This window comes from Podarcis cretensis (assembly GCF_951804945.1).
Source record: "Podarcis cretensis genome assembly, chromosome: 3".
NCBI lineage: Eukaryota > Metazoa > Chordata > Lepidosauria > Squamata > Lacertidae > Podarcis > Podarcis cretensis.
The window spans coordinates 88,035,540-88,060,978 of NC_137172.1; the positions used below are offsets into that span (position 1 = coordinate 88,035,540).

At 42.1% G+C, this 25,439-nt stretch overlaps 1 protein-coding gene across 2 annotated transcripts in view; it reads left to right on the forward strand.

Annotated features, from left to right (window-relative positions):
* COL9A1 (collagen type IX alpha 1 chain) overlaps positions 1-25,439 on the forward strand; it is a 63,403-nt gene that overhangs the window by 14,206 nt on the left and 23,758 nt on the right. The window contains exons 6-28 of one of the 2 annotated variants that reach the window (XM_079970430.1): positions 803-886; positions 1,617-1,637; positions 3,854-3,928; positions 4,351-4,386; positions 4,490-4,552; positions 6,718-6,771; positions 7,093-7,128; positions 11,763-11,786; positions 11,974-12,027; positions 12,651-12,704; positions 13,825-13,857; positions 13,959-14,015; positions 14,350-14,403; positions 14,851-14,904; positions 15,363-15,416; positions 16,576-16,629; positions 18,662-18,715; positions 19,832-19,885; positions 20,009-20,062; positions 21,700-21,753; positions 22,781-22,825; positions 22,918-22,971; positions 23,080-23,133. In XM_079970430.1, coding sequence (XP_079826556.1) covers positions 803-886; positions 1,617-1,637; positions 3,854-3,928; positions 4,351-4,386; positions 4,490-4,552; positions 6,718-6,771; positions 7,093-7,128; positions 11,763-11,786; positions 11,974-12,027; positions 12,651-12,704; positions 13,825-13,857; positions 13,959-14,015; positions 14,350-14,403; positions 14,851-14,904; positions 15,363-15,416; positions 16,576-16,629; positions 18,662-18,715; positions 19,832-19,885; positions 20,009-20,062; positions 21,700-21,753; positions 22,781-22,825; positions 22,918-22,971; positions 23,080-23,133 — 1,176 coding nt within the window. Of the gene's footprint in view, positions 1-802; positions 887-1,340; positions 1,582-1,616; positions 1,638-3,853; positions 3,929-4,350; positions 4,387-4,489; positions 4,553-6,717; positions 6,772-7,092; positions 7,129-11,762; positions 11,787-11,973; positions 12,028-12,650; positions 12,705-13,824; positions 13,858-13,958; positions 14,016-14,349; positions 14,404-14,850; positions 14,905-15,362; positions 15,417-16,575; positions 16,630-18,661; positions 18,716-19,831; positions 19,886-20,008; positions 20,063-21,699; positions 21,754-22,780; positions 22,826-22,917; positions 22,972-23,079; positions 23,134-25,439 lie in introns of those variants that run through there. The other variant, XM_079970431.1, reaches the window with a different exon arrangement.

The following is a 25,439-nucleotide window of genomic DNA, read 5'->3' on the forward strand; positions in this document are numbered from 1 at the left end:
TCTGTTTTATCCCTTCATTAAACATACTAACGGACACAGATTAGTTAAATGATGCATTCCTTATGGAAAAGTCTATATCTGTAATTTGTCCCTCCATTAAACATACGAAGAAACACAGGTATGAGAAAGCAATTTAAGGATTTAATTCATCAGAATTTGTTATATGAATGCAGTTCACACACAGCAGGGTTCTCTTGGGATGTCTTCACAGAATATAGATATACTGTGCTAGTACCCCTTTGCCCATCTGTTTATTCATATGCTAATACATCCAGGACAAGTAACTTCTATATGCAGTACTTTTTTGTTTGGCCATTTTGATTGGGTCCCTAAAGACAACTGTGTAAATAAACCCTTGGTTTAATGCATTCTAGGGGCCATTCAGAAGTTTTGCACATTCCTCTGGCCATTTGGAAGGAATGCCTTCTGGTCACATTTTGGCGTCATTCTTTTTTTAGCATGGTAATCCACGGCTCTAAACTGGTGTGATGCAGATACATTTTGCGTTCAAATATCTGGGGACAGTTTGCTTATCCATCAAGTGCTCTTTGAGTAATCGCTCTGCCAGCCTCCATTTCCACCCACAGAATGGAGGCAATTACTACCTACCTCACAAGTTTGTGAGGATCAAAGGGATGAGGCAATGCTGCTATCTGTATCCAGCCTTCAGGAAAGGGAAGGCTTGGAAATCAATGAAATAATCATCCAACACTTAAAAGGATGTTAAAGGTTAGTGAGTTAGAATGGTGCTGTTGCTAAACCACTATGAAAAGGTAAACCACCTTCCCTGTTTCTGTCCTAGTTTGAGATCCAGTGGATGATGATTCATTGTGACCCTCAACGACCCCAGAGAGAAACTTGCGGTGAACTTACAGCTCGGAGTTCGGTAAGATTGTAGTGTAAGGTCTGTGCTTAGGCTGTGTACACACCAGCAGCTTAAAATGCAGCTAGGTCGTTCTTTTTCTCAATTTGGATCAGAGCTGGTTTGGGGAAAATGTGTAAGAACACAGTGTTTCACAAAAAAACGACAGGCTAGATTATAGACTGTGTACTTCACGTGTACACTGCTTCCCAAACAAGTGGGTGTGCAATGATTGCAGAGTACATGGGAGTTTGTACACAGCCTTAGTTTTAGAACATTGGGGGATTCAAAGTGCCTTCATGCATTTCCTTTCTAGTGATATATTATAAAGGGCTGGGGAAAATAATTGCAATAATCTTTGCCTGATCATTCTGCTCAAAGCATAGATCAAGCCAAAAGTTGCTGGAAGATGCAGGCTGCTGGCTGCAGGGCAAAGGGTTAAAAAGCCAGTGTCATTCAATCCCTCCTTTCTAGCCATCAGGTTTCCTCCAATCTCTGTTACCCTCCTCCACAGCCATTCATTAGCAGAATAACTGTGCCTATTGCAGACTGTGCCTTTCTAGGTGTTCTGGAGGGGTCCTTCTGGGGGTGATTTTTTAACATCCTAAAATCCATCTGAGGCAATCAGAGACGAGTCCATGGCTCTCAGTGTTCCAGGCAAGAGGTTTTCCTGCCTCCTTGGGGTTTTTCTGCAAGTCATTTGCCTTTGCCTTTCTCAAGTAAGTTTTGCCTGACTTTTTCTTGTTCTTTTCAGATAAGCCAGACAGCCGTCAAGGTAAGTTTTACAGGCAGGATGCTTGCCCAGTGCAGAGGATAAAGTGCTTCTATATGCTCCCTGTTCTGTATCAGCACTCTGCTTCACCCCCCCCCTTCCCTCTTTGGCAATCAAACAAACTGCTAATATGCATTTCTGTAATTATGCTATTATGTTGGAAAATATGCAGAAATTGTTGTGCCCTGCTGGTGAACTTCCCTGGATCATTTATTTCACTGGCCGCTTTTAAGAAACATGATGCTTGAATAGATGAAGGTTTGGTTCTACAAGGCAGTACTTATTTCCTTTACCCTAGATCAGACTGCTTTGCAGAGGTACCATTTAAGCAGAACACAATTTCTGTAAGTTCTGGCTTCAGTAGTACCTCTTCCTTTGGCCTGTGCAGTGATTGAACAGTCCACTCCTCATTCCATGTTGAAATCTGGCACCCCTGCCTCTTGAATATAATTTTTAGCTCAGTCGAATAGTTTTAATTCAGTTCAGTGCAATGGGTCAGGTCAGGACTAAGGTATGTGAAAGGAGGTTCCATGGAAATCAGTGGAATAAGTTAGTCACCATTTAATCCCGTAGATTTAATTGTGACCCAAGTTCATCAAACTTGGTCTGGATCCAACTCAATAGGTGATTATGGATGCCCATGAGGAATTAATATGGATACGTTTCCCCTTCTTTAAGCAATCTTCTTTAAAACAAGAATCAGCATCATTAAAAGAGTGGCAAATGTAGGATCTTTTATCTGTGTTATATATATGAAGTAGGGATTCCAATCTGTGTCAGCCATTGTGAGTATGGAACCAAGCAGAGGTGGTAGTTATTTTGGATGATTCTACATAAAGTGGTACAACATTTTAATGATTATGGTTTTACAGATCTTAGCCATGTTTTATCTATTATTTATGAACACCTTTACAGAGAAAATGAAAAGGGTCATTGATGCCCAAGAAACTCACTGGTTTAGCATAGCAAGGATAAGCTACTTTTCGGCAGTCTTTCTGAGGAAAAGCAGCCTTTTTTTAAAATGCCGTCTGAGAAGGCAGGAAACACAAGAATTATGTCTAGAACTGGCATTCTCACAGCCTGAAACTGCCTGGCAAATCGGTGCCCCTGCTTTTAGTGTCAGTAGTTCACCTTCTCTGCAAGAGGTGTGAGGGGAGCGAAAGGGGCCTGCTTAAAGGTTTGCTTCACAAAGCACCTATTGTGAAATTAACGTTGCCTGGCAGTTGGAATTTAGTCATAAAAAGGAAACCGTGGAGTATGTTGTAGAACCTGAGGGCCCTCCCCCAAACTATTTTGGGGGAATATGAGGCGCACATTGAAGTTTCACATAGAAAGCAGCATATCTGAAAGGGATTTAGGAAGGTTTTTTGTGTGTTTTTTTTAAAAATGGGGGGTAGGTTCTATTTTTAGAAGAAAACTCTTACAGAAGAAAACATGTTATACACAGGACCATGATGGGAGGTTTTTGAAACCTTCATCATACATGCCTTTTAGAATATGAGTATGGATCTTTAGGAATAATGGTGATCTCTCTTGGTAAGATAAAGCATAGTGTATCCTGGGGGTTACTTGCAGAGATCAGTTTATTTCCTCTCAAATTTTTTTTTTAATTATTATTATTATTATTATTTACAAAGGAAGGAAATTGTTGGACATCTGATCCAAAGAGCACTGTTTTATTACATTTTATCACTGGTGTAGTCATGGTTGGGAAGTCAACTTTTCTCTTCAGAATGTATGGGGGAAAGAAAAGCAAAGTATGCTATTTGCACACATACCTCCTAGGGATCTCTGGAAAAAACCCCACACAAAACCACTAAACACAGTGATGGGCAGAATGATACATTTTAATCTCTAAGTCCCAGATTTACAGCATGTGACTGCATCCGTCTTGAATTGTAGATTAACATAGGAGAGTGTGGTCAAAGTGTTGGGATTTAAAGAGTCCTAATGAAAAACGGAACACAATTCAGTGGCACAGTTAAAGTTATCTGGGCACCGGGACAGGGAAGCTGAACTCTGGTCACGGATCCTGAGACTCCTGCATTGCAGGGGGTTGGACTAGATGACCCTCGGGGTCCCTTCCAACTCTACGATTCTATGAATCTGTGGTGGCCCTTAACTGCTGCCTCTCAACTTCTACTCCTTCCCCCTATTTCTGGTATGATTTCTATGCCTCCCTGCTCCACTGTCTTAAGTGCTCTTTTATTTCTTGCCAGAGAGGCCCCCCAGGTCCACAAGGCCCCCCTGGCCCGCCAGGCCCCCCAGGAGTTCCTGGCATCGACGGCATCGACGTAAGTTTATTTTGTGCATAAAGCTGGACTGTCATCCCTGCTCGAGGAATTCCTCCCTGTCGCTGTCCCTCTGAGTATACAGTATTGAGCATGTGACACTTGAGTACCTCAACTCTCTGTAACCCACTGCTAGCCAGCGGAAGGAATTAGTTCCTGGGATTTTGTGCCAAGAATCTAAATGTGCATTCCAAGACTCATTTCACGAGGGGCGTGCTAGTGGCTTGAAGTAAATTGGCATATATAACGTGTTTCTTTTAAATTGCATTAGGGGCTGTGTTCGATTAGTATTTATAACAGCGATTTTGCAGTCCTAGCAATCAGGGATTTCTTCTAAGAATATCTGAATAAAGATTTTGCATATGGAAATGTGACAGGTTTAAAAAGTATCCTTACTTTGCCGTTTTCCTCTTCTATTCCTCTAGGGGGACAGAGGTCCTAATGGGCCCGTGGGCCCTGCGGTAAGTGGCTGATAGCTCTTGCCATGCTTTTATCAAAGGATTTATAGGTATCTCCTCTCTTCTAATGCCTTAATTTTCCTCCATCTCCAATGCATTCCTGCAGGGCCCAGATGGTGAACCAGGTAGACCAGGTGTCCCTGGATTGCCAGGAATACCTGGGGCTGATGTGAGTAGATTTTCTTCTTCTTTGGGGCTAGGCAGAACCTCTCTCTGTGAGATGTTGCTACCAACCTGAAAGGCCTCTGGTTGTAATAGCAAGCCAGGGCATTTAGCCTGAGCGGGATATTTCCAAGTTGAGAGACGGTCCCTTCTGGAGCAGAGGCAGACAGGCTGGGCGCTTCTAGGGGAGTGGCAGGGGAATAGGCAAAGCAGCTGATGCACTAAGCTTCTGGGAGAGGATTCATTCCTCCCAGAATTCCTTTGAATTCAAACAGGAAAAGTACTACGTGCTGCAGTGGCCCTCCTTGCTTAGGGCAGGGCATAGCAGTAGGAAAGGGAATGCAAGGCAGGGATCCAGAGGTTGCTTGGGTTGAATCAGCACCTGGCTCTGATCCATCTTTCCCCTGCCCAGTGACAGTTTTGCAACTTGTTAGGACAGATTTCTGAGAGGTGCTAGGACTAGGGATAAATTAGGAGATGTACTGCACCTAACAAGGCCCCAAAGCCAGGTTTTGTATGTTCCTATACCTCATAATATTTTGTCTGAGAAAGCAAGATAATATTCCTGAGGTTTGTTCCCCACTTTACATTCCCACATTTCAAATGGGGTTTCTGATTTTTTTGGAAGGAAGATTAGCAGATGAATAATTTTTTCCAAAACAATGGCAGAGATACAGGTCTGATTAATTAATTGTACACCTGGTTATTGTGAGCTCATGAGAGTGAGCTTTGAGCTTGTCATATGTGGTGCCCTCCCTCCCTCTACTGTGTAGAAACCTATGTGGCACAGGTCATATTCTACACATGATTTTTTTCTTTTAATGGCAATTTGTAGGACATGCTTGTGAACTATGCAGGGTCGTCTTTAGCAGATATGGCACCAGGGTGCAAATATCTGCCCAGCACCCCCAAATCACCACAGATAGTGTTGGGGTGGCCGTAGCTGCGCACTGCCAGCCATTGGGGGGTGCAACTCTCCTCCAAGTCGCTGCGGGAGAGTGATCCCCGCAGAGGCTTGGGAGGGAAGCTGCACGCCTGCCAGCCTTATGGTTGGCAGGGCGCAGCTGGCGGGCGTGCAGGGAAAGGGGAGGCCACCGGCAAAGCCGCACAGCTCCCCCACTTGCTGGGGTGCCCCTGAGAAGCCGGCGCCCTGGCGTGACGCACCACTAAACCCTATGGGAAAGACGGCTCTGGAACTATGCCCATATAAAGATTCCAAGTTACATGGGAGGATAGCTGAGTCGGAAGAGCATGAATGAGACTCTCTCAGGGTTGTGGTCTTGAGCCCCACTTTGGACAAAAGATCCTGCATTTCCAGGAGTTTGGACTAGATGACTCTTGTGGTCCCTTCCAACTCTGCATTTCTCGGATGTTCTGCATACAGTGCTTTGTGAGCATGCAGAAATGCCCTCAAGTGCATGCAAGGTTGTTCAGCAGAGGTTATTTCTTTTGGGCCACCATCTTCAAACCTCTTTCTCCAGAGTAATCAAAATGAAAGATATAGGACTGCTGTAGTATAGGTGTTTGGCAAGAGATCCAGAACCTTTTAAAGCCTTTTCATTAATTGTTGTTAATTCTAAATAATGACTGAGGAGGCTGCAGTACAACACAAGTTGGGTGTGCTTAAGTCCATTTGTTTCAGTGGGTTTCAGCATATTTTAGTTGTTGGGTTGTAGCCTAGTCTGTGGTGAAAAGACACAAACTGTATTTGGGCAGTTTGCCCAAATACAGACCTTGGGCAAACTGCCAAGTTCCCTGCAAACACAATCCTGTGTCTATTTACTAAGAAGTAAGTCCCACCATCTTCAATGGGGCTTCCTTCCTAGGTCAGTGTGTTTACAATTGCAGCCTCAGGCTCAGGCCAGTTTGAATCTGGATAGCATCATATTTTGGAACTTTTTCTGGGACTGTTTTCACACTGCTTTCTCTTGGGGTTGTTTCCAAAAAGCTTCCTTCCTCTGATGGGAAATGAATCCTACCACTACTAGAGGAAGGCAACTTTTGGATCCAGCTGCAACACTCATGTGCAGACACATGAATATATGTACACACATACATGTTATACTGAGCTGATTATCTTGTTTGGAACTTGGCACATTTTATAAACAGTTCCTTCTTGTGAACTGAAAGGTAATTGTTACTGTAATAAAAGTATATGCTTCGTTCCACAAGGGACTGACAGGCCCTGATGGATCCCCAGGCCGTGCTGGTCCAAAAGGACAAAAGGTAAGTTTAAAATCCATTATTAAGTTTTCTTTCAGTTTTTTGGTCTCAGGACTTTTTAACAGGACTTTTGTATTTTGATTTTGTTCTGTGAACTGCCCTGAGACCTCCTGGTATAGGGCGGTATATAAACAACAACTCAACAACACAGTTGCAAATATCTAAAGATACTTACTAGCTGTTGATTAGTGATTTTAATATTATGGAATATTATGGAAAGTTCCCCACTATGTCCCCCTACCCCCAACATGAACACTTATTCTTCTGCTCACTATATAACTGGTTTTAGACCCTCTCAGACAATATACATTTTATTTTTTGCAGGGTGAACCCGGGTTGCCTGGAGGCCGTGGACTGCCTGTACGTAATAGATTTTTATATAGTATCTATTTTAAAAAATCAATACTATGAATTTCTTTTCAGCTTTAGAACAGTAAAACAAAGGCAAGAGGAAAGCAGAGTGGGGGAGGGGAGAACCAACCCTCTACTTTCATAATCCCTGAGGGAATTTCCAGTCAGACTAAAATAACACAAGAGCATAGAAAGTAGAACTTCTATCTTGAAATCAGTAGAGAGCAGATTTAATTTCTTCGCCGCCTTAGCCTTTATATGCCAACCTTCAGAAACTGGCCTTTAAAAACAACCACTGTAGTATTTCATGGTTGAAATTGCTTGTGCTGACAAGATCAGGGGATTTTCTGATGAGGATCCAAAGGACCTTGTCCAGAGTTCTGGGATGGGGCTTTTTAAAAACCCCTTCCTATTTCTGCCCCTCAGGCTATTTAAAAAGACCCTGATCATTGGAAGTTGGTATGAACTCCCCCAGAAAAGAAGTATTATCAGCATGAAAAGCTGTGCTTGGAAAGGAAAACTGGCAGCCATTCTGTGCATAAAAACAGAGCTATTAAGCTATTGTCAGGTCTTTTTTACAGATTGGCCTTATCATGATGATGTTTATTTTATTTTATTTTATTTTATTTTATTTTATTTTATTTTATTTTATTTTATTTTATTTTATTTTATTTTATTTTATTTTATTTTATTTTATTTTATTTTATTTTATATTTGTACCATGCCCATCTGACAGGGTTGCCCCAGCCACTCTGGGCAGGATGTTATACTTCTGTCATAGTCTTCACCAAGGAGCTCAGTGTTAAACTCCTTCCTTCAAGTCTGTATTCACCACAACCCTGTGAGGTAGGCAAGTCTGAGAGAATGTGGCAAGCCAAATATCACCCAGTGAACTAATGGCTGAGTGAGGAGTTGAACTAGGGCCTTCCATCTCCCAATCCAACACCTTAACTGCGCCACATGGGTGTTCATGCTGGGCTTTACGTTGCCTTTATATTTGAACTGTACACACATATTAGAGAGACAGGAATCCAAAGAGTTCTTTGTGTGAGTGGAAATTGTTTCTGTGCACAAGGAGAAAGGAGCTGAACAAAAATGGCCTTGGTGCAGAGTTAAAAGACAACAACTTACCCTTTATATTCCCCTGCCCCACCCATTTTCAAGTCATCAACCAGCATATTCAGGAGGGCTGGGAATGGGTAGTAAAATATACAGAAACAAATTAAGTGTACATCAAGCACTAGTTTACAATATATGAAAACTAATAAAAGATGAATCAAAACATTTATAGGATGTGAACTCCTGTGTAAACAGACACTTCTTAAACTGCAGAACTGAGGAGCCACCAATACAAAGGCCTTCCTATGTTGTGCAAACCAATGGGAGTGTTCCTCCCATTTCAAATATGTTCGTCTTTCTTTGGAATTGCGGCAAAGGAAAGGTTAAAGTCAGCTTCCCTACGTGCCACAGTACTGATCCTGCTTGGGGTCCCATGCAGCAACTATTTGCATAACAATAGGTGCAGACACTGCATTAACAACAACACACTGAAACATCATGTTTATTTTGGCCTCCAGAAACTGCAAAAATTGAATGCAGAACCGTGTAACTTCTTATGACTTCTGTTTCTTTCCAGGGGTGGAGGAAAGGGGGTGCAGTGGCTGCGGGCTGCCCCCGGTGTCACCACTGAGGGGGGTGACAAAATTCCAGGCAGCACTCACTGTGGGGCCTATAGCATGCCGAAGCCACCGTGTCTCTCCAAGGAGAAATGTGGTAGTTTGGGCATGCGCAGGCTCCGCGCTGCCCACACTGCCCACCCACTGCCTCCCCCCCAGCTGTAGGGTGGCTGCGTGGGAGGAGGCAGGCAGACTCTGGAGGCCCTGCCCCTTCCTCCACCACTGTTTTTTTCCTATTCTATTTACAGTGGTACCTCGCAAGATGAATGCCTCGTAAGACGGAAAACTCGCAAGACGAAAGAGTTTTTCGTTTTTTGAGTTGCTTCGCAAGACGAATTTCCCTATGGGCTTGCTTCGCAAGACGAAAACGTCTTGCAAGTTTGTTTCCTTTTTCTTAAAACCGTGCATTCAGGGAGTGCAGTTGCGACTTGACTTCGAGGAGCAACTCATAGCACACGGTGTGGTAGCCTTTTCTGAGGTTTTTGAAGACTTTGGTGATTTTTGAAGCTTTTCCAAAATCCGTGCTTTGCAAGACGAAAAAATCGCAAGACGTAAAAGCTCGCAGAACGAATTAATTTCGTCTTGTGAGGTACCACTGTAATATCATTTACATACAGATTACTCCCTAATTAAAATATATATGCCTAAAAAATCACTGTGGCTTCCAACGAATATTAAAACAATAGAATGAAACAAGGGAATTGTACTTACGGTATTTAAAAAAGGCAAAGAGACTGAAATAACCTTAGTGAGTGTTAGGAGAACATTCACTAAGAACACTTGCTCAAAAGTGTTCAGGGTGGCGTTGCTGCATTCCTTACGAGCCTTTGTTTGTTTGTTTGTTTTAAACAAAATAAATGATACATGGAGCTGTGGATAAATAGGAAAGCATGCCACTGCTGTGAGAGAAATGTTACCGACAGCAGTAACATGAGTGCAATACTGTTTGTTCATAATGAAAGCAAATTACTGTTGTTTGATAGAAGGCAAAATTAAAGGTGGCTGATGAGAAGGTTCCTACAGATGCCGGTTTCCTAGTGGAACGATTTAGCAGAGCATGTGGCGAATGATTGCACGGAATAGCTTGTGATAGCTGCTAATTTAAGCAGACTGAATAGAAGAAAGTCACCCTGCATTTCATTACTTGGGGAATCAGAATAACAAAAAGAGAAACCAGTGGAAATGCAATATAACACTGAGACATTTTAGGAAAGATCCAAGCCTGGGGATCCCCTAGGGATCTTTGGGGATGATGTTAGCATATCCTGCACTGCCACCAGCTAGGCCTCACCATCAGTCACCCAAAGGAGAGATTTCTCATTTATAATGTTCTGATGTACAGCCTGGCACTCAGCTAGGGCCTGATGACTACCACGGACACCAACTTAATTATCTCCAGTGCCTATGCAACCCAACACTATGTATCCTCCCTAGCATCAGGGCAGGGCCCCGAGTCACCAGAAGATAATGAAGGCAGTGGCAATTGCAGCTGCCTCATCTAGTGCTTCTCTTCATAGCTCCAGGCTGAATGAGTACTAGGTCACTGGAGCTGTGTTGCTTCCAGTGCTGCCAACTCCCTACCATTGCCCATCATGGCTGTTGCCCCGCTACCACCCGTCTTTGTGCTTTGAGGCGAGGCTAACCACAGGGATCCTTTCCCAGGGCCACCTCCCTGCTGCCGGCAGAAAGGTCCTATAGGTTCCCTCACCCAGCTTCTTGAAACCGTGCATCTCCGCAAACTTGAACAGAACATTACTTGCCCCTTTGAAAAACATGTGCACTTCTGTTTCCTAGCATCGTTATGGCAGCGGCATTGAGCTTTAGAAATGTTAATTTGTACCTTTAAGCCTAGATTAATCTATAAAGAAAATGGCTTGAATTGTTCTTTTAATAAAAAAGGTTCTCTAAATAATAATAATAATAATAATAATAATAAAAATTATTATTATTATTATTTATACCCCGCCCTCCCCAGCCAAGGCCGGGCTCAGAGCAGCTTACAAGCAATAATAAAAACAAGTTGAATGATTACAACTTAAAAACAAAATTAAAATACAACATTAAAATATTGAAACATTAAAATATTAAAATGTAGCCTCATTGCAGGAGGAGAAGGAAAGGAAAAAAGAAAGAGAGGGAGGCAATTAAATTGGCTTCAAGCCAAAGGCCAGGTGGAACAACTCTGTCTTACAGGCCCTGCGGAAAGAAATCAGACCCTGCAGGGCCCTGGTCTCATAAGGCAGAGCGTTCCACCAGGCCGGAGCCAGAGTTAAAAAGGCCCTGGCTCTGGTTGAAGCCAATCTAACTTCCTTAGGGCCCGGGACCACTAGGGCGTTGCTATCTGACCCTGTACTCCACTGGGAGCCAGTGCAGTTTGAAAAGCACTGGGTGAATATGCTCCCATGGCAGAGACCCCGTGAGGAGCCTCCCTGCAGCATTCTGTACCCTCTGGAGTTTCTGGGGTAGCTTCAAGGGCGGCCCCGCATAGAGCGAATTACAGTAGTCAAGCCTGGAGATGACCATCGCATGGATCACTGTGGCCAGGTTGGGGCGGGAAAGGTAAGGGACCAACTGCTTGATGCGGCGAAGGTGGAAAAAGGTCACCTTGGCTGTTGCTGTAACTTGCGCCTCCATGGAAAGGGAGGCGTCAAGGATTACACCCAAACTCTTAACGGAAGGCAATGGCACTAATTGGGCCCCCGCAAGAGAAGGGAGTTGGTCCCTCATCCCCGTGAATAATGATTGACCTATTACAGGGAGCATCTACCTCAAAAGTAGTAAGCTTAAAACTTCATGAAATTGCTATCCATCCTAAATACCCAGAGAGCTAAAAATAATGCTTTCATTATTCCACAGTTTGGAGGGGGTGGAATCCATCTTGTTATTTGTTCTCTCATTTTATTGTTGGAGTGCTATGAAGTCTGAATATACTAAAAAACTAAAATGTGCTATATTTTTTCCCTTCAGGGTAAAGGTATTCCTGGATCTCTAGTAAGTAGATATTCACCAACTACCAGTAGCATAATAAAATAATACACTTTATCTTCAATGCAATAGGTCTATTGCTAATATTTTTAAAAAACAACCTCTTAAGGTCTGTTTAGAAAGCCATTTATTCCTTAGATAAGGGTGGCTGTTTATAAAGAGTTTAATCAAATCAATGTCTTTTCAAATGTAGGGTCCTCCTGGTATTGCAGGACTTCCTGGTGAAGTGGGCAGAGTTGGGCCACCTGTGAGTATATATCACTGCATATTTTTTAAAAATCACTGATCTAAATTTTCATGTTAACTAATTAAATTCCCCATACTAATTATGCATGTTTAGGAACGATGTTTCCCAACAATGTCTGCACATGAAGGCTAACCACGTTTACCTTGAAATAAGGGCTGGATAGCATGGTGAAAAACTTCCCAAATGGTGTATGCAACTGGGCACGCAAATGGATTTCCATGCGGAGGTTTAACTGCATGGTGGTTACTTTTCAAGATTCTGAGTGGTTTTGTATATAATAGGGGCTTTAGTGATGGTGAATGGAGCATGAGGCATCTTTAGTTATTTAATAGCTGCTATCATCTCTGAGCACTTCAGTAATAGAAATTACCATCCCATATTTTTTCGATGTACTTCTTTTATGAAAGAAACAAGGGTTATAGATTACTGTAGCCTCTGTTCCTCCTGTCATGTAAAACTACTTTTATATTCTGTGCACTTAGAGTTTTCTAGAACTCTGAACTTAACCACATTGTAAATGGTCTCCTCTGTGATTGCTACAGCCTTATTTACAAATAAGGCCAGAACAAATATCAGTTATGCAGCTCACTGATATACACTTGTGCCACCTTCAAACTATTTAGGGTGATCCTGGAAAGAGAGGCCCTCCTGGAGTGCCAGGCCCCCCCGGCCCCATGGTAAGTTCGAGATACTCATTTTATTATACATTTATTAAAATGTCTGTTTCCCTAACTCTTTCGCAGTGTGGAGGCATGTTTCTGTGGGTTAGAAGTAGCATTACTTTGTTGTGACATTCCCTCCAGTGGTCACAGTTGACCTGGTACGGTACTGAATTTCAAAGCCTTCAGAGTAAAGGAGTACAAGAGACTTCTTTTCATATGTGTTTCCATTTATGCTGGTGGAAGCGGGAGGCGAGGTCTGGGATCATGCACTGTTTCTGGTACAGAAGATGCCCTGCTTCACCAGAGAATACACTCTAGAGTTTGACGAGCCATTTCACAAGATTTCAGGGAGGACTCTACATCCACCTGGCCCCCTTCTAAGTTGTGATTTGTTCTCTAGCAGTGTTGGAGGATATACAGATAGCGGCCTATTTGTGTGGGGATTATGTTCTTGACCTCCCCACCCCCACCCAGCACATCAGCAGAGCATGCATAAGCTCATTCCGCCCCGCTCTGTCCCTTTTCCAGCCAATTCCAGGTCACTGTGATACATGGTTGCACATCAGTTGGACGTGTGTAAATCTGACGTTGCCTGTACTATGCTCTTTGTACAGGTAACAGGGTAGATTGACAGGTCTGCTTGCAATCTCAGTCAGGTAACAGTCCATATGAAATCCAGTTCGCCTTTATGTTTGGTTACCCATCTACACGGCAAGGCAAAGTAAATAGCTAAATAGGTTGAGCTCTTTTACAAGGTTGCATTCCAAGTGCATATTCTCCTTTGAGAAAGAGATTGCAGAATGTCCCTTAACAAATGCACAAATTAAACACCCAGTGAGGACCTGCCTTGCTTAATTGTGGTGCATTTTGGCATAGAAGCCATTGCTTTTATAAAGAGAAATCGTATGAATGTGTAGAAATGTCTGTCTACCTATCCACCCACCCACCCATCTATTGCGCTTCTTCATGTCTTCAGCAGAAAATACAGATGGCTTTTGGGGGCAGGGGAACAATGTGGATTGCTGAAATCAGAAAATTGGGGACTGTGTTGAATCTGCCTTTTGTTCATTTTCCTGTTATGCTATGCCTTTAAAAACAAAAAACAACAACAACTGTTCTATTAAATCTCCTTCAGGGAACAGTTGGACTTCGTGATGGAGATCCACTGGTAAGATATTTATTTTACCTTTTTGGATGAAAAAAAATGCTTTTCTGTAATAGTTTCTCATCCTTAACTCAGCTTTTGGGTTTTCTCTCCCCCACTCCCAGTGTCCCAATTCTTGTCCACCTGGCCGATCAGGATATGCTGGGCTAATGGGCATGAAGGTAAGAGAATATGTTGTAATTTAATATGTTGTAATTATGGATGCATATTGAATACATTGAGTTGCAGGAATGGAAGGCAGCACACAGAAGCCATCTTTCTTTCCCCCTCCTCCCGTTCTGAACCTCCCATGTACCCCCTGAAAAGACCTTCTGAAGATTGGGGGGGACCTGCTGACCACCATAGGCTTTGCTATACATGGGGCTGTAGTGGGAAGAGGAAATCACTCAAAGTCAGGAGGACGGGTCTTGTGGGAGCCTGGTACATATCAAAATTTTAAAAGATGGTGATTGTTTAAACCTACTAATTAAACAGGGCTTTGCTCTTATGCTTTAGGGTCACAAAGGAGTAAAAGGAGAGGCTGGTGAACCAGGAAAACAAGGCCATAAGGTAAATGAAATAGAATACTAGGTTAAAATGATTTGGAAAGCCAATGGTTGAAAGAGGAATCATGTTTAATTTTGTTATGCTTTTAACAAACGAAAAGAACAGTAGCTTTCCTCTTAGCTTTATTTACCTACTATTGCCACAGCACTTTTTCCTGTTTTAATCCCTAACAGCTTTGATGTCTTCTCCAATAAGGCAGTTTCTGCATGAACTTCCCTTCTGTGTAAAATATGTTTTGTGTACTGCACGTAGGCCATATGAGTTGCAAGAACACATTGATCAATAACGTTAATAAATAGTGCACACCCTCTCTTACAGGCTGAGGCCACAGTCCTGACCTCATTTACATGGGAGTAAGCCCAATTGAATTCAGTTCGACTTACATCTGAGTACATGATTAGGTGTTAGAATGTTCTATAAACTAATTTGTTATTATTTGTATTTATTTAGGGTGAGGAAGGTGAACAAGGAGGAGTAGGTGATGTTGGCACTCAAGGCCCACCAGTAAAGTATTTCCTTTTAATTAGCTTTTTATTCGCATTCTGTTATCTCTAATGGCTATGTACAGGTGTGAGAAATTGTACTATTTATTCCTTTAATCCACCTGCAAAAGATTCATTTCCAGCTGTTCAAACCAGGTGTGAACTGACACATTGAGATGACGCAAATCACAGCTATGTTGTCCTTTTTTAAAAATTATCATATGTTTAGATCTTTCCCGTCTGTTTTTGTTACGTAATGTTCAGTAGCTAGAGCTTTTTAATTCTTGATTTTATTAAAAGTAAACTATCTTTAAAATCTATGTGCCTAAAATGAGAAGCACTTCTTATAATCAAGATCTGAAAAGGTCTTTTAAAAAAAGAAGAAGTATATTATCCAAGGAAATATGGTATGAAAATTTGCATATACAGGATAACTCAGCTGCGCAAAACTGCATACTTACAATAAATTTTGCATTTCAGGGACCTCAAGGGTTAAGAGGTATAACTGGCATAATGGGACCCAAAGGTGACAAGGTAAGTAATAGCAACGATACCTTTATCATTTTAAACGATAACTTTATCATTTTAAAGCACAGGGTGCTACCCCATAACACTGTCTGCTACTGCCTGGTACTGTGGGAGAAGACTCCTGTCAACCCCCAGTAAACTAGGTGGACCAAGAATCTATCTTTAGAAATGGAAAGCAGAATAGCTTATTGTCCATATGTGGTGCTCCTCTTTAGCCTGTCAACTCTCTGGCACACGTGGATCTCATTTTCAGAAAACCAAATTTACCTTTCTGATTTTCAGAGGTGTTCATCAAGGCTCACCTTGAATACTTTGAATCTTTTATTGACCAAGAATGAAACACTATTATTATAGCCAGCGTACTTATTTTATTGACTCACCAGAATTGCTATTTACTATTACCCTTCCCATTTACTCATGTTGCTACATCAGATTAAATGTGTATATAAAGGCTTTTTCCCAGGTACCGCTTCTTGATTACATTACGTATTCTCTTCTACTATTGCTGTTTCTTTTTGCTTGCAATTGTCTCATCTGTAAAGCATTCTTGCAGCAGTTCCGTAAAGGACAATATATTTTGGTTCAATTCACTATAATTCTCTAGAATAGCACACTCATATGTTACGTGCAGGGCATTGAGAAATAGTTGAAGACCGAAATGACCTGCAGTGGAATATATTCTGAGGAACAGATCAATTGCTGCCCAGCATGATCCAACAGAGGCGCAAAGATGCAGTGTGATTTTGATGCAGACTTTACTTTTGCAGTGTGATTACCACTTTTCTGTGGTTAACTCCCAGGTTGCATTGGTAATCTCTGAATTTTGAAATCACATGTGTTGCTAGATCTGATAGAGGTAGGTCGCTGGCATCATAACAAGCTTTCATGCCATGGATCACAGCATGAAGGAAGACCCATATGTTGTGGAACATCTTTATAAAGACTAGTGGAGTATAGTTCCACAGTAACAACTGCATAACAAATGCCTTGGTGGTCATTCCAGCTCTTGACCTCAGGTGTAAAGAATTGAGGGTTGGAACAAAATAATGGCAAGTGTGAAGCTACTGTCTGCCCCATTAGCCTCAATAGAAAATACATGTGAGTGCAGAATATTTTAAAGCTTTTTATATCTTAATAATCCTTTGGTTGTTTGTTTTTACTGTAGGGTGCTCGGGGTCTTGATGGTGATCCTGGTCCCCGGGGTCTTCCTGGGCCCCCGGTAAGTTTCTTTGTCTTATCAGCAAGACCTCTAAGGAGGATTCACAATTAAGCACATCAGGGCGGCTACCCTGGCATTCACATTTCAGGAGTGCCTATCTCAGTTTTCATTCTTTTAAAAAACCTCCATACGGTAAATCTCAATCCCTTGTTCCCAGGCACATAAGTTTGGCGTGTGTGGGGGAATTGGCTGGCCTTTAGTAATAAATATATTAAATAATGTAAAGATTGTCAGGACACCAAAGTATTACTCGCCCACAGATGTGGCTGCATGCTTTGTCGCTGCATGATTCATTGCTTTTTTCTTTTCGTCTTTGCTACCAGCCTCTGCTGGGAATGAGCTGTTGTTGTGCTGACTGTTCAGTATAGCTAATTGGATCATTCAGTTATTCCTGATGGGAGGGATTGTGGCACATTGGTAGATCACATGCTTTGTATGCAGGGAGTTCCAGGTTCAAACCCTGGCATTTCCAGGTAGGGCTTGGGTCGACTGCTGCCTGAAACAGTGGAGAGTTGCTCCTCATCACTGTCGCAGTGGTGAGCTGGATGGACCAATTGTCCGACTCAGTACAGTGGTACCTCATTTCCGAATGTCTCCTTTGACAGACATTTCGGTTTTCAAACACCGAAAACCCAGAAGTAAATGCTTCGGTTTTTTAATGTGCCTCAGAAGTTGAAAATGCCTCACGGCTTCCGCTTAGTGCAAGATCCTGAGGCCTAGCTGTCGGCTTTTGGGTTTTCGGTTTTTGAACGTTCCAGAACTCAAAACGGTCTTCCGGAACAGATTGCATTCAAAAGCAGAGGTACCACTGTATCAGGAAGCTGCCTACATTCCTGGGTTGATGCAGAGATAAAACAGAATTTCCCATTCCCAGAGGAGGATCACCTGCTGTACCTCTGCATGTCATTACACTTGGCTCATCTCCTTCCAGTCCAGAGGTACTCTCAGAATAGTGTCTCACACAGAAACAGAGTGGTGCACAAGTGCTGCGATGGGAGAAGTGAGGTCAGCCGGAGCCCCTCATAATCTTAAATTGGGGCCATCTTTTATAAAGTTAGTTATTCCCATATGGGATTTTCATACAGTCTATGTGGAAACATCAAATTCAATTTTCTCTGTTCTTCAAGAAGATAGCAAGAATGAGTTTTCAGTAGTATGAAACATACTAAGCAAATATAAACACAAAATTTAAGGTACTCCCAATGTTTGTGATGCATAAGTATAAAATGATGATGGATATTTTGTATAAAATAAGATAACATTGTCTTTTATGTCTTCACATGTAAACGTAACCATTTCATGATTGGCTTATTGTTTCAGTTGTGTTTTATATTATGAGCCCTATTTCACCTAGGAAATCCTTACTGAGGGTGCAGTAAAACTCCTGGAGCAATTGACACATAGCTAAAGAAGACCAGAATTCCAAAGCCCTACTTTCTGTCTGTCTGAATGATTTCTAGGCTGTCTTTCAATGTAAAACTCCCACGGCGGTATGCAATCAATAATTTAAAAAGTAACAGTAAAATAGTGTACAAAACAAATATATAAGCACAGAAACTACAGCCATAAAAACTAATAAAATCTAGTAGAGTTGCCATAAAACCAGAAACAGTTATCAAACATGCTGAAATAGCTACTCAAATAAAAAGCAAAACATATTTGTTTGGCTCCCAAAGAACAAAAGGTTTAGTGGCTGGCAAGTTTCCCTAAGGAAGTCTTTTATATATATAGATGTGCTTCCCCCGTATGCATTTATAAGCTTTTGGGATTTACAGTAAGCTAAAGATTGGCTTGGCTTTGATATTTCCCCCCTCGTCCAAGAATGAGGGACAATGACACACAATCAATTCACCCTTGTCTAAGAAATGGCCCTTCTTGACCTGTTATCTTGAGGCTTACATCATAATATGCAGTTACAGTAACTCCTTAGAAACATGGGAATTTACCTTGCCTTTAGCCATCATCGTTCACATAACTTTTATTTAATTATGACAAGGAATTGCCAGTTAATGTGCTTAACATTTCTTTGCAGGGCGATCAAGGACAAAGAGGTTCATTGGGGGAGGCAGGCCCCAAAGGCGAAAGAGTGAGTTCTTATTGAGTTCCAGTGGATGACTAAGTAATAATGTACCATTGATACCACAAAACTACCAGGCCCTCTGCCTGGTTCCCTGTAACCTCACTTTTCGCAGTGAGGGAACTGCCGGAAGGCCCTCAGAGCTAGACCTCAGTGTCCAGGCTGAAGGATGGGGGTGGAGATGCTCCTTCAGATATACTGGGCTGAGGCCGTTTAGGGCTGTAAAGGTCAGCACCAACACTTTGAATTGTGCTCGGAAACGTACTGTGAGCCAATGTAGATTTTTCAGGACCTGTGTTATACGGTCTTGGCAGCCACTCCCAGTCACCAGTCTAGCTGCCACATTCTAGATTAATTGTAGTTTCTGGGTCACCTTCAAAGGTAGCCCAACGTAGAGCACATTGCAGTAGACCAAGTGGGTGATGACTAGATAACTAAGGGCCTTGTTTCCATACAATGCGAGCCTGACCTTGGGCCTTGGGCTCGAACACTTCCCATTCTCCTCCCCTCCTCCCATGCCACTGGAAAGAGGTATAAACAACGATTCAGTTTCACTTTCTATGATTTCTGGCTTGTTAGATGTGAAGCAGAAATTGTGGTGTAAAATGAACTCGGTTGCAAAACAACTCAACTTCAAGCCATGGGTTAGGAAATTAGTTTGTTTTAATAAAGTAGAATTTATTTTCAACCACAGTTTCTGTTTTATATGTAGCAACAAGCTTGGAATCATGGAAAGGGAATAATAAAATTGTAGAGTTGGAAGGGACCAGAAGGGTCATCTGTTTCAGTTCCCTGCAATGCTGGAATCATTTGCCCAATGTTGGGCTTGAACCATGACTCTGGGATAAAGACTCTTGTGCTCTACTGACAGAGCTATCTCCAAGCACAAATGTATTCCTCTTCCAAGTGGAGAGAGGAAGGGGTGTCCTTGACCACGTAGCATTACATGTGAATTGCCCCATTGTGTGCACGAACATCGAAATAAAATGGGAATAAGATAGTTTAATGCTAATACACTTGACTTAAGTTATTCGAGAGGAGGCATTCACCTTGCTTCATTCAAGTGTGTGTCCCTTAATATGACTATAATGTTCAATATGCTTTAATTTTCTTCCTTTTTCTTAGGGTCCTGAAGGTGTTAGAGGAATTAGTGGTCTTCCTGGGCCTAAAGGAGAAAGTGTACGTATAGTGTGATTATTATTAATCGTAGCATTTGTAATTTACATTGCTATCATGTATTATGAAACAAGTGTGATTTACATAATGGCAGCGTATTACAGAAGATGTTACTTCTTTCTCAAGGGCTTACCGGGAGTTGATGGCCGTGAAGGGATCCCTGCCATGCCAGGAGCAAAGGTACTTAATTCATTGTGCTGTTTAATTTATATTTTCAAAACGAACTGCTCACTTCCATATTGTGTGGATTAGGAGCGAAAATCACGGAGAATCAGTGCAGATTAGGTGAACTGATAGAGAACAGAACTATTAATTATGATTAGCGATATTATCTCTCTGGGTCCTGCATATCCAGAGGCAGTAACGGTGACTGGTGTCTCGAAAGAGTAAGAGTCTGCCCCATCAAGTTGCTCCTAATACGGTGTCTCTTGACCCCACCCACAACTCCTCCCACCTTCCCTATACCAGCTCTGCCAATGGAAGCTCCTCCTCCCATGCAGTGGGTGCCATGATGATAGCTAAGTGGAACTTCTGTGAGAGGTGTAGGCAACCTTTGGCCCTACCATTGTTGGTGAACTGTTAACTCCCATCAGAACTAGCAGACATGGCCATTGGCCAGGGAAGATGAGAGCTGTACTGCAGACTGTGCTCAGCTAGGACCACCAAGTTTAACGGAGTGTCCTGTGTTCTGGCACTTTGGTCTAACCAGCAGCTACCTCCTTATGTTCTAACGGAGCAGTCAAATGCCAAATTACCACTTGTGTCACACATGCATGAAAGGAATCCTTTACACATATGCCTCCACCAATTAACACCCCCACTTATTTCCCATTTAATTAAGGTAATTCATTGCTAACATTCATTTCCCTTCATACTGAAATGCCCAATTTTCTCCCCTTGATTGGACATGGCAGCTCTCCAGTCTTTGGGGTTTGCACACAGGGCTGCCTCATGGGAGGCCATGTCCTCAGTGAGCCCCAGATGTCGATGCTGTGCAAGACGCCAAACCAGTCAGATCTCCACTTAAAGAGGTAGGACATGCAGAAAGCAGAAGTGTGCTAGTTAAATGTTATGAATGAGCCACTTTTGTCAATGGTGAGCCAGTCTGCTTCTGCTCCTACTGCATCTTCATGAAGAATACGACAGTCACTCAAGTTGCACCTAGCATTATCTGTGGGTGTAAGCAGAGAGCAAACCTTATTTGCCTCTTTTGTGCACCCATACTGGCTGGCTGGGGACGCGGGTGGTGCTGTGGGTTAAACCACAGAGCCTAGGGCTTCCCGATCAGAAGGTCGGCGGTTCAAATTCCCGCGACGGGGTGAGCTCCCGTTGTTCAGTCCCTGCTCCTGTCAACCTAGCAGTTTGAAAGCACGTCAAAGTGCAAGTAGATAAATAGGTACCACTCCGGCGGGAAGGTAAACAGCATTTCCATGTGCTGCTCTGGTTCGCCAGAAGCGGCTTAGTCATGCTGGCCACATGCCCTGGAAGTTGTACGCCGGCTCCCTCAGCCAATAAAGTGAGATGAGCGCTGCAACCCCAGAGTCGGTCACGACTGGACCTAATGGTCAGGGGTTCCTTTACCTTTTTACTGGCTGGTTGAGTCTTTTGGTTAACTCCCAAGTACTATCAAGTTGTTAACAACCAGAACAACAGGGATATTACATTCCCATAAGTTAGCGGTTTGGAAAAGGATGCCGCAGTATTTTTTTAAAAAGGATACTAATTTGTTCATTTGGGCTTTTTTTCTGAATAGCAAACAAGCAGACAGTTTGTACTACAACGGTTTTCATTTGATTGATGCAAACGTTTCCTTCCAGGGTGAACCAGGAAAACCAGGCCCTCCAGGTGATATAGGAGTTCAGGGACTGCCAGTAAGTATTCTGTGCACTTTAAATGTAAAACATAGTTAAATTTCCAAGCCAGACCGAAGCTTATTAAGCCTTCATTTTCTGTAATGACAAGAATAGTGAGAGTCTGGGGGAAACCATGAGGAGCGGAGCCTTTAAAAATTAGGGTGTAGGTAGCATGATTCAGTTTTACTGGGATGATCCTGTTTGTGTTAATTGCATACGTAAAGGGTAAGTTCCAGGATTGTCATGGAAGCTTTAGAGGGCACCCAAGCTAGGAAGCTAGATAAAAATGTTGATATCTCTCTTTAAGAGAATAGAGCATGCCCACCATTTCACCAAGGTGCAGCCCCGCCATGCTGTCTCCCATTGCTCCACCCAGATACAACTAAATCTAGTGCCGCCTATGCAACATGACGACATCATCCCTGCAAGCATATTATGGCTGTGCTGAAGTGTATGTCAAAGACTGTTCGGCTCCTGAAGTTTTCCTACATCTTTTGTAATGTATAGCATAGATTAGTTGCATGTACTACTATCAAATTTTGTTATTTTCCTTATTCAGAAGACCACTTTACCACAATCTCTCGCTCTCTCTCATTGCAATTCCTTGTGCCTCACTATATTCCTAAGGTGGGATGAAACCATAAGGAAACCAATAGATCAATCAAATAAGATAGTTGCTTTTGCTGAAAACTGGGCTCTGGTATGAAAATCAATGCGTTTTCATAGCATGCTTTTAGGAACCAACTTAAGCATGTGCTTAAAGAGTATTCCATGTCCTTTGGAGGGGGAAGGTTAATTATGTTGGCACTAGTTTGGGGTGTTTTTTAAAATGGATTTTGGCTCTGTTGAGACATGCTTGTAAAAGGTCCAATATAATTCACTTGATGACATAGCTTGGCAAAAAGAAACAGTTCCCAACACTACAGGAGACACTCCTCCAATGCAGACTATAATTGCCCGAGGGAGCAAGGAATATTTGGACCTTGTAAGTACATAGAACATTACAAACATTTTAAGGCAATGTGTTTTCTTCATTTTGTTTTAGGGTTTACCAGGGTCTCCAGGAGCAAAAGGTGTTGCTGGACCACAGGTAAAGTATTCTAGGCAATCTGGGAAAGATTCCAGATGTATTTTTTAATTATTATTCCACTCTTGTGACTAATTCTCCTTGTCTCCCAACAGGGTAATGCAGGTCCTCCTGGGATACCTGGCTTGATGGGGAATTCGGGTAAACCTGTAAGCTCCTTTTTTTCTCCAGTTTCATTTTATTTTTTAATAGCACTTGCACATTTTGTGCAGAATCAGTTTTAAAGCACATTCTGTTCTTGTAATCGTGTTAAACAGGGAGAACAGGGGCCACAGGGAGAAAAAGGGCCCATCGGACCCAGAGGCTCATCGGTAAGTACTTGTTCTGCTCTATCTTTAGGTTCTGGGATTTCAGTTATAGGCCAGTGATGGAGGAGACAAGGTCTGCACAAAAGCCTCTTGTGTTATTTGCCTGTGACGTAAACTCTTTTAGCTTTCACATCAATTTCTTCCAGTCCCAAATTAGTTGTTCACATTTGCCTCACATTTGCCAAGTCATAATACAAATAAACTCAGCCCGATATTCCGTAATGAGTTAAACACTCCAACCAAAACCATGAAACATGTAAGTAGAATTATATATGATAAGCTGAACACTAGTCTACAGATCCACGTCATGCAGAGCTTTCATGGTCCCTAGAGGGACTGAAGACCCTTACACACTATGCCAGAAGTTGTGGGGTTCTTTTTGGTTCTTCCGTTGTGAACTGAGGATGAATTTTAGCTGCACTGCATGAAGTCTTAGCTATTGTTTATGACAGAATGGAAGCGTGACATTTCTTGGAACCCTCTCAAGAACCTGTCCCTGGGTGGTCACTAAGGGTCAGCCTCTCAGCTACACCACTGTGTCCAGACTTCATTCAAAATGTTTGGTGCTGCCACCTACTGTGTTAGACAGAGAAGTAGGGTGCCCCTTTTATATTTTATTACCCCATGAAGTAATAATATATACATTATCCTATATATTGGACATAATACATATATGTTTAATTATGCATTAATCGTTTACCCCATGAATATCCTTGAATATACTAGTACCTATAATTTTACATAACTGTTTATTGTACATAAGATTATATACCATACGACTATTAAATGTACATTATTAGCTCATTTATCTGATTTAAGAACGTTATGTCTATCATGCATTATTGTAAACACTCATGAATATCCATTAATCACTACCATCCATAATCTTACATTCAGACATTACCTGAAATATCTCTCATCAACATGGAAGTGCATTTTACACCTGGTTATTTATCAATCTGGCATATCACATGAGAATCATCAGCCCCTGTATATAAGGCTGTATATAAGTATCACGTCCATACTTGTGGGCCATGGCTTGATCCAAGGTAGGTCGAAACAGGAGCACCTCTACCATGCAAATGTATGGTACAAGATTAACAAATGGGTCCTCAAATGCATGTTTGGGTTAAAAGTGGGTTCTGGGCCTGAAAAGGTTGAAGATACTTGATCTACACTAAACACAAGGGGTGAGATATATTTCTTTGGAATGCACATAGACCAATACACAGGCACAATTTCAAACCTAGTATGCAAGTGTTGTTCTAATGAAACCCACTTTCTGGAATATGTGCTAGTAACATCACAGGTTCACTAAATGGTGTTATATAATCCTCCCTGCCAGGACTGTTAATACAGGCTTGCAGCAGGGATTCTTCTTACCCAAATGAAGAAAGGCAATGGGGGATCAAAAGTGAAGTATACTTAAGGAGACAGTGCACTATTCCTGAACACAGAACACTGAAAATGTGGCAGTGAATTTGGGGAATACTGCTTGCCATCTTTCTGAAAACCATTGTGCTCCATGCAAAACTGAGTTGCATAGAGTAATAACTACCAAAGACAAGGGATTATTCCTTTGCTTTATCTTTCAGCTCTGGCTAATGACACAATAACTTCATCCCCCCCCCCCCGAAAAACTATTTGCAAAAATTGCAAACTGTTGGTGGCTTTGAGCAGAACTGGTTTAGATATACTTGGCTATTTCCCAAATTCCTTTCTCTAAACTGATGCCAGTCTGAATGTTTTTGGACAGCTCTTGGTTAATAAAGAACAGGGTAGTTCCTTAACCGGATAATGCAAGATAATCTTCTAAACTATGTTTTTAATCCCGTAAAATGCAACTAAGGGTTTATAAAATCAGCAGTGCGTAGAAACCGGAGCTACCATACTGTGTTAATTATTAACCATCCCCACTGCAAGCTCTGGAAGCAGTTCAGATTAGACTCTGAACGTTCTAGTTCTAGTGACCAACATAACATCTGCTAGATTTCTGTAAGCTAATAATGGTTTGCATAAGCTGATAGATGTGCAAAACATTCTATAAATCATGCTTTCAATGAGAAACGTGGGGGAAACACTGCTTTACACATTAGTTTACACTGATTGTTTCGTTATATCTATAAATTTACAAATCATTCTTAACCATACAATGGTACCTCAGGTTACAGATGCTTCAGGTTACAGACTCCCCTAACCCAGAAATAGTACCTCGGGTTAAGGTCTTTGCTTCAGGATGAGAACAGAAATCGTGCTTCGGTGGCACGGCGGCAGTGGGAGGCCCCATTAGCTAAAGTGGTACCTCAGGT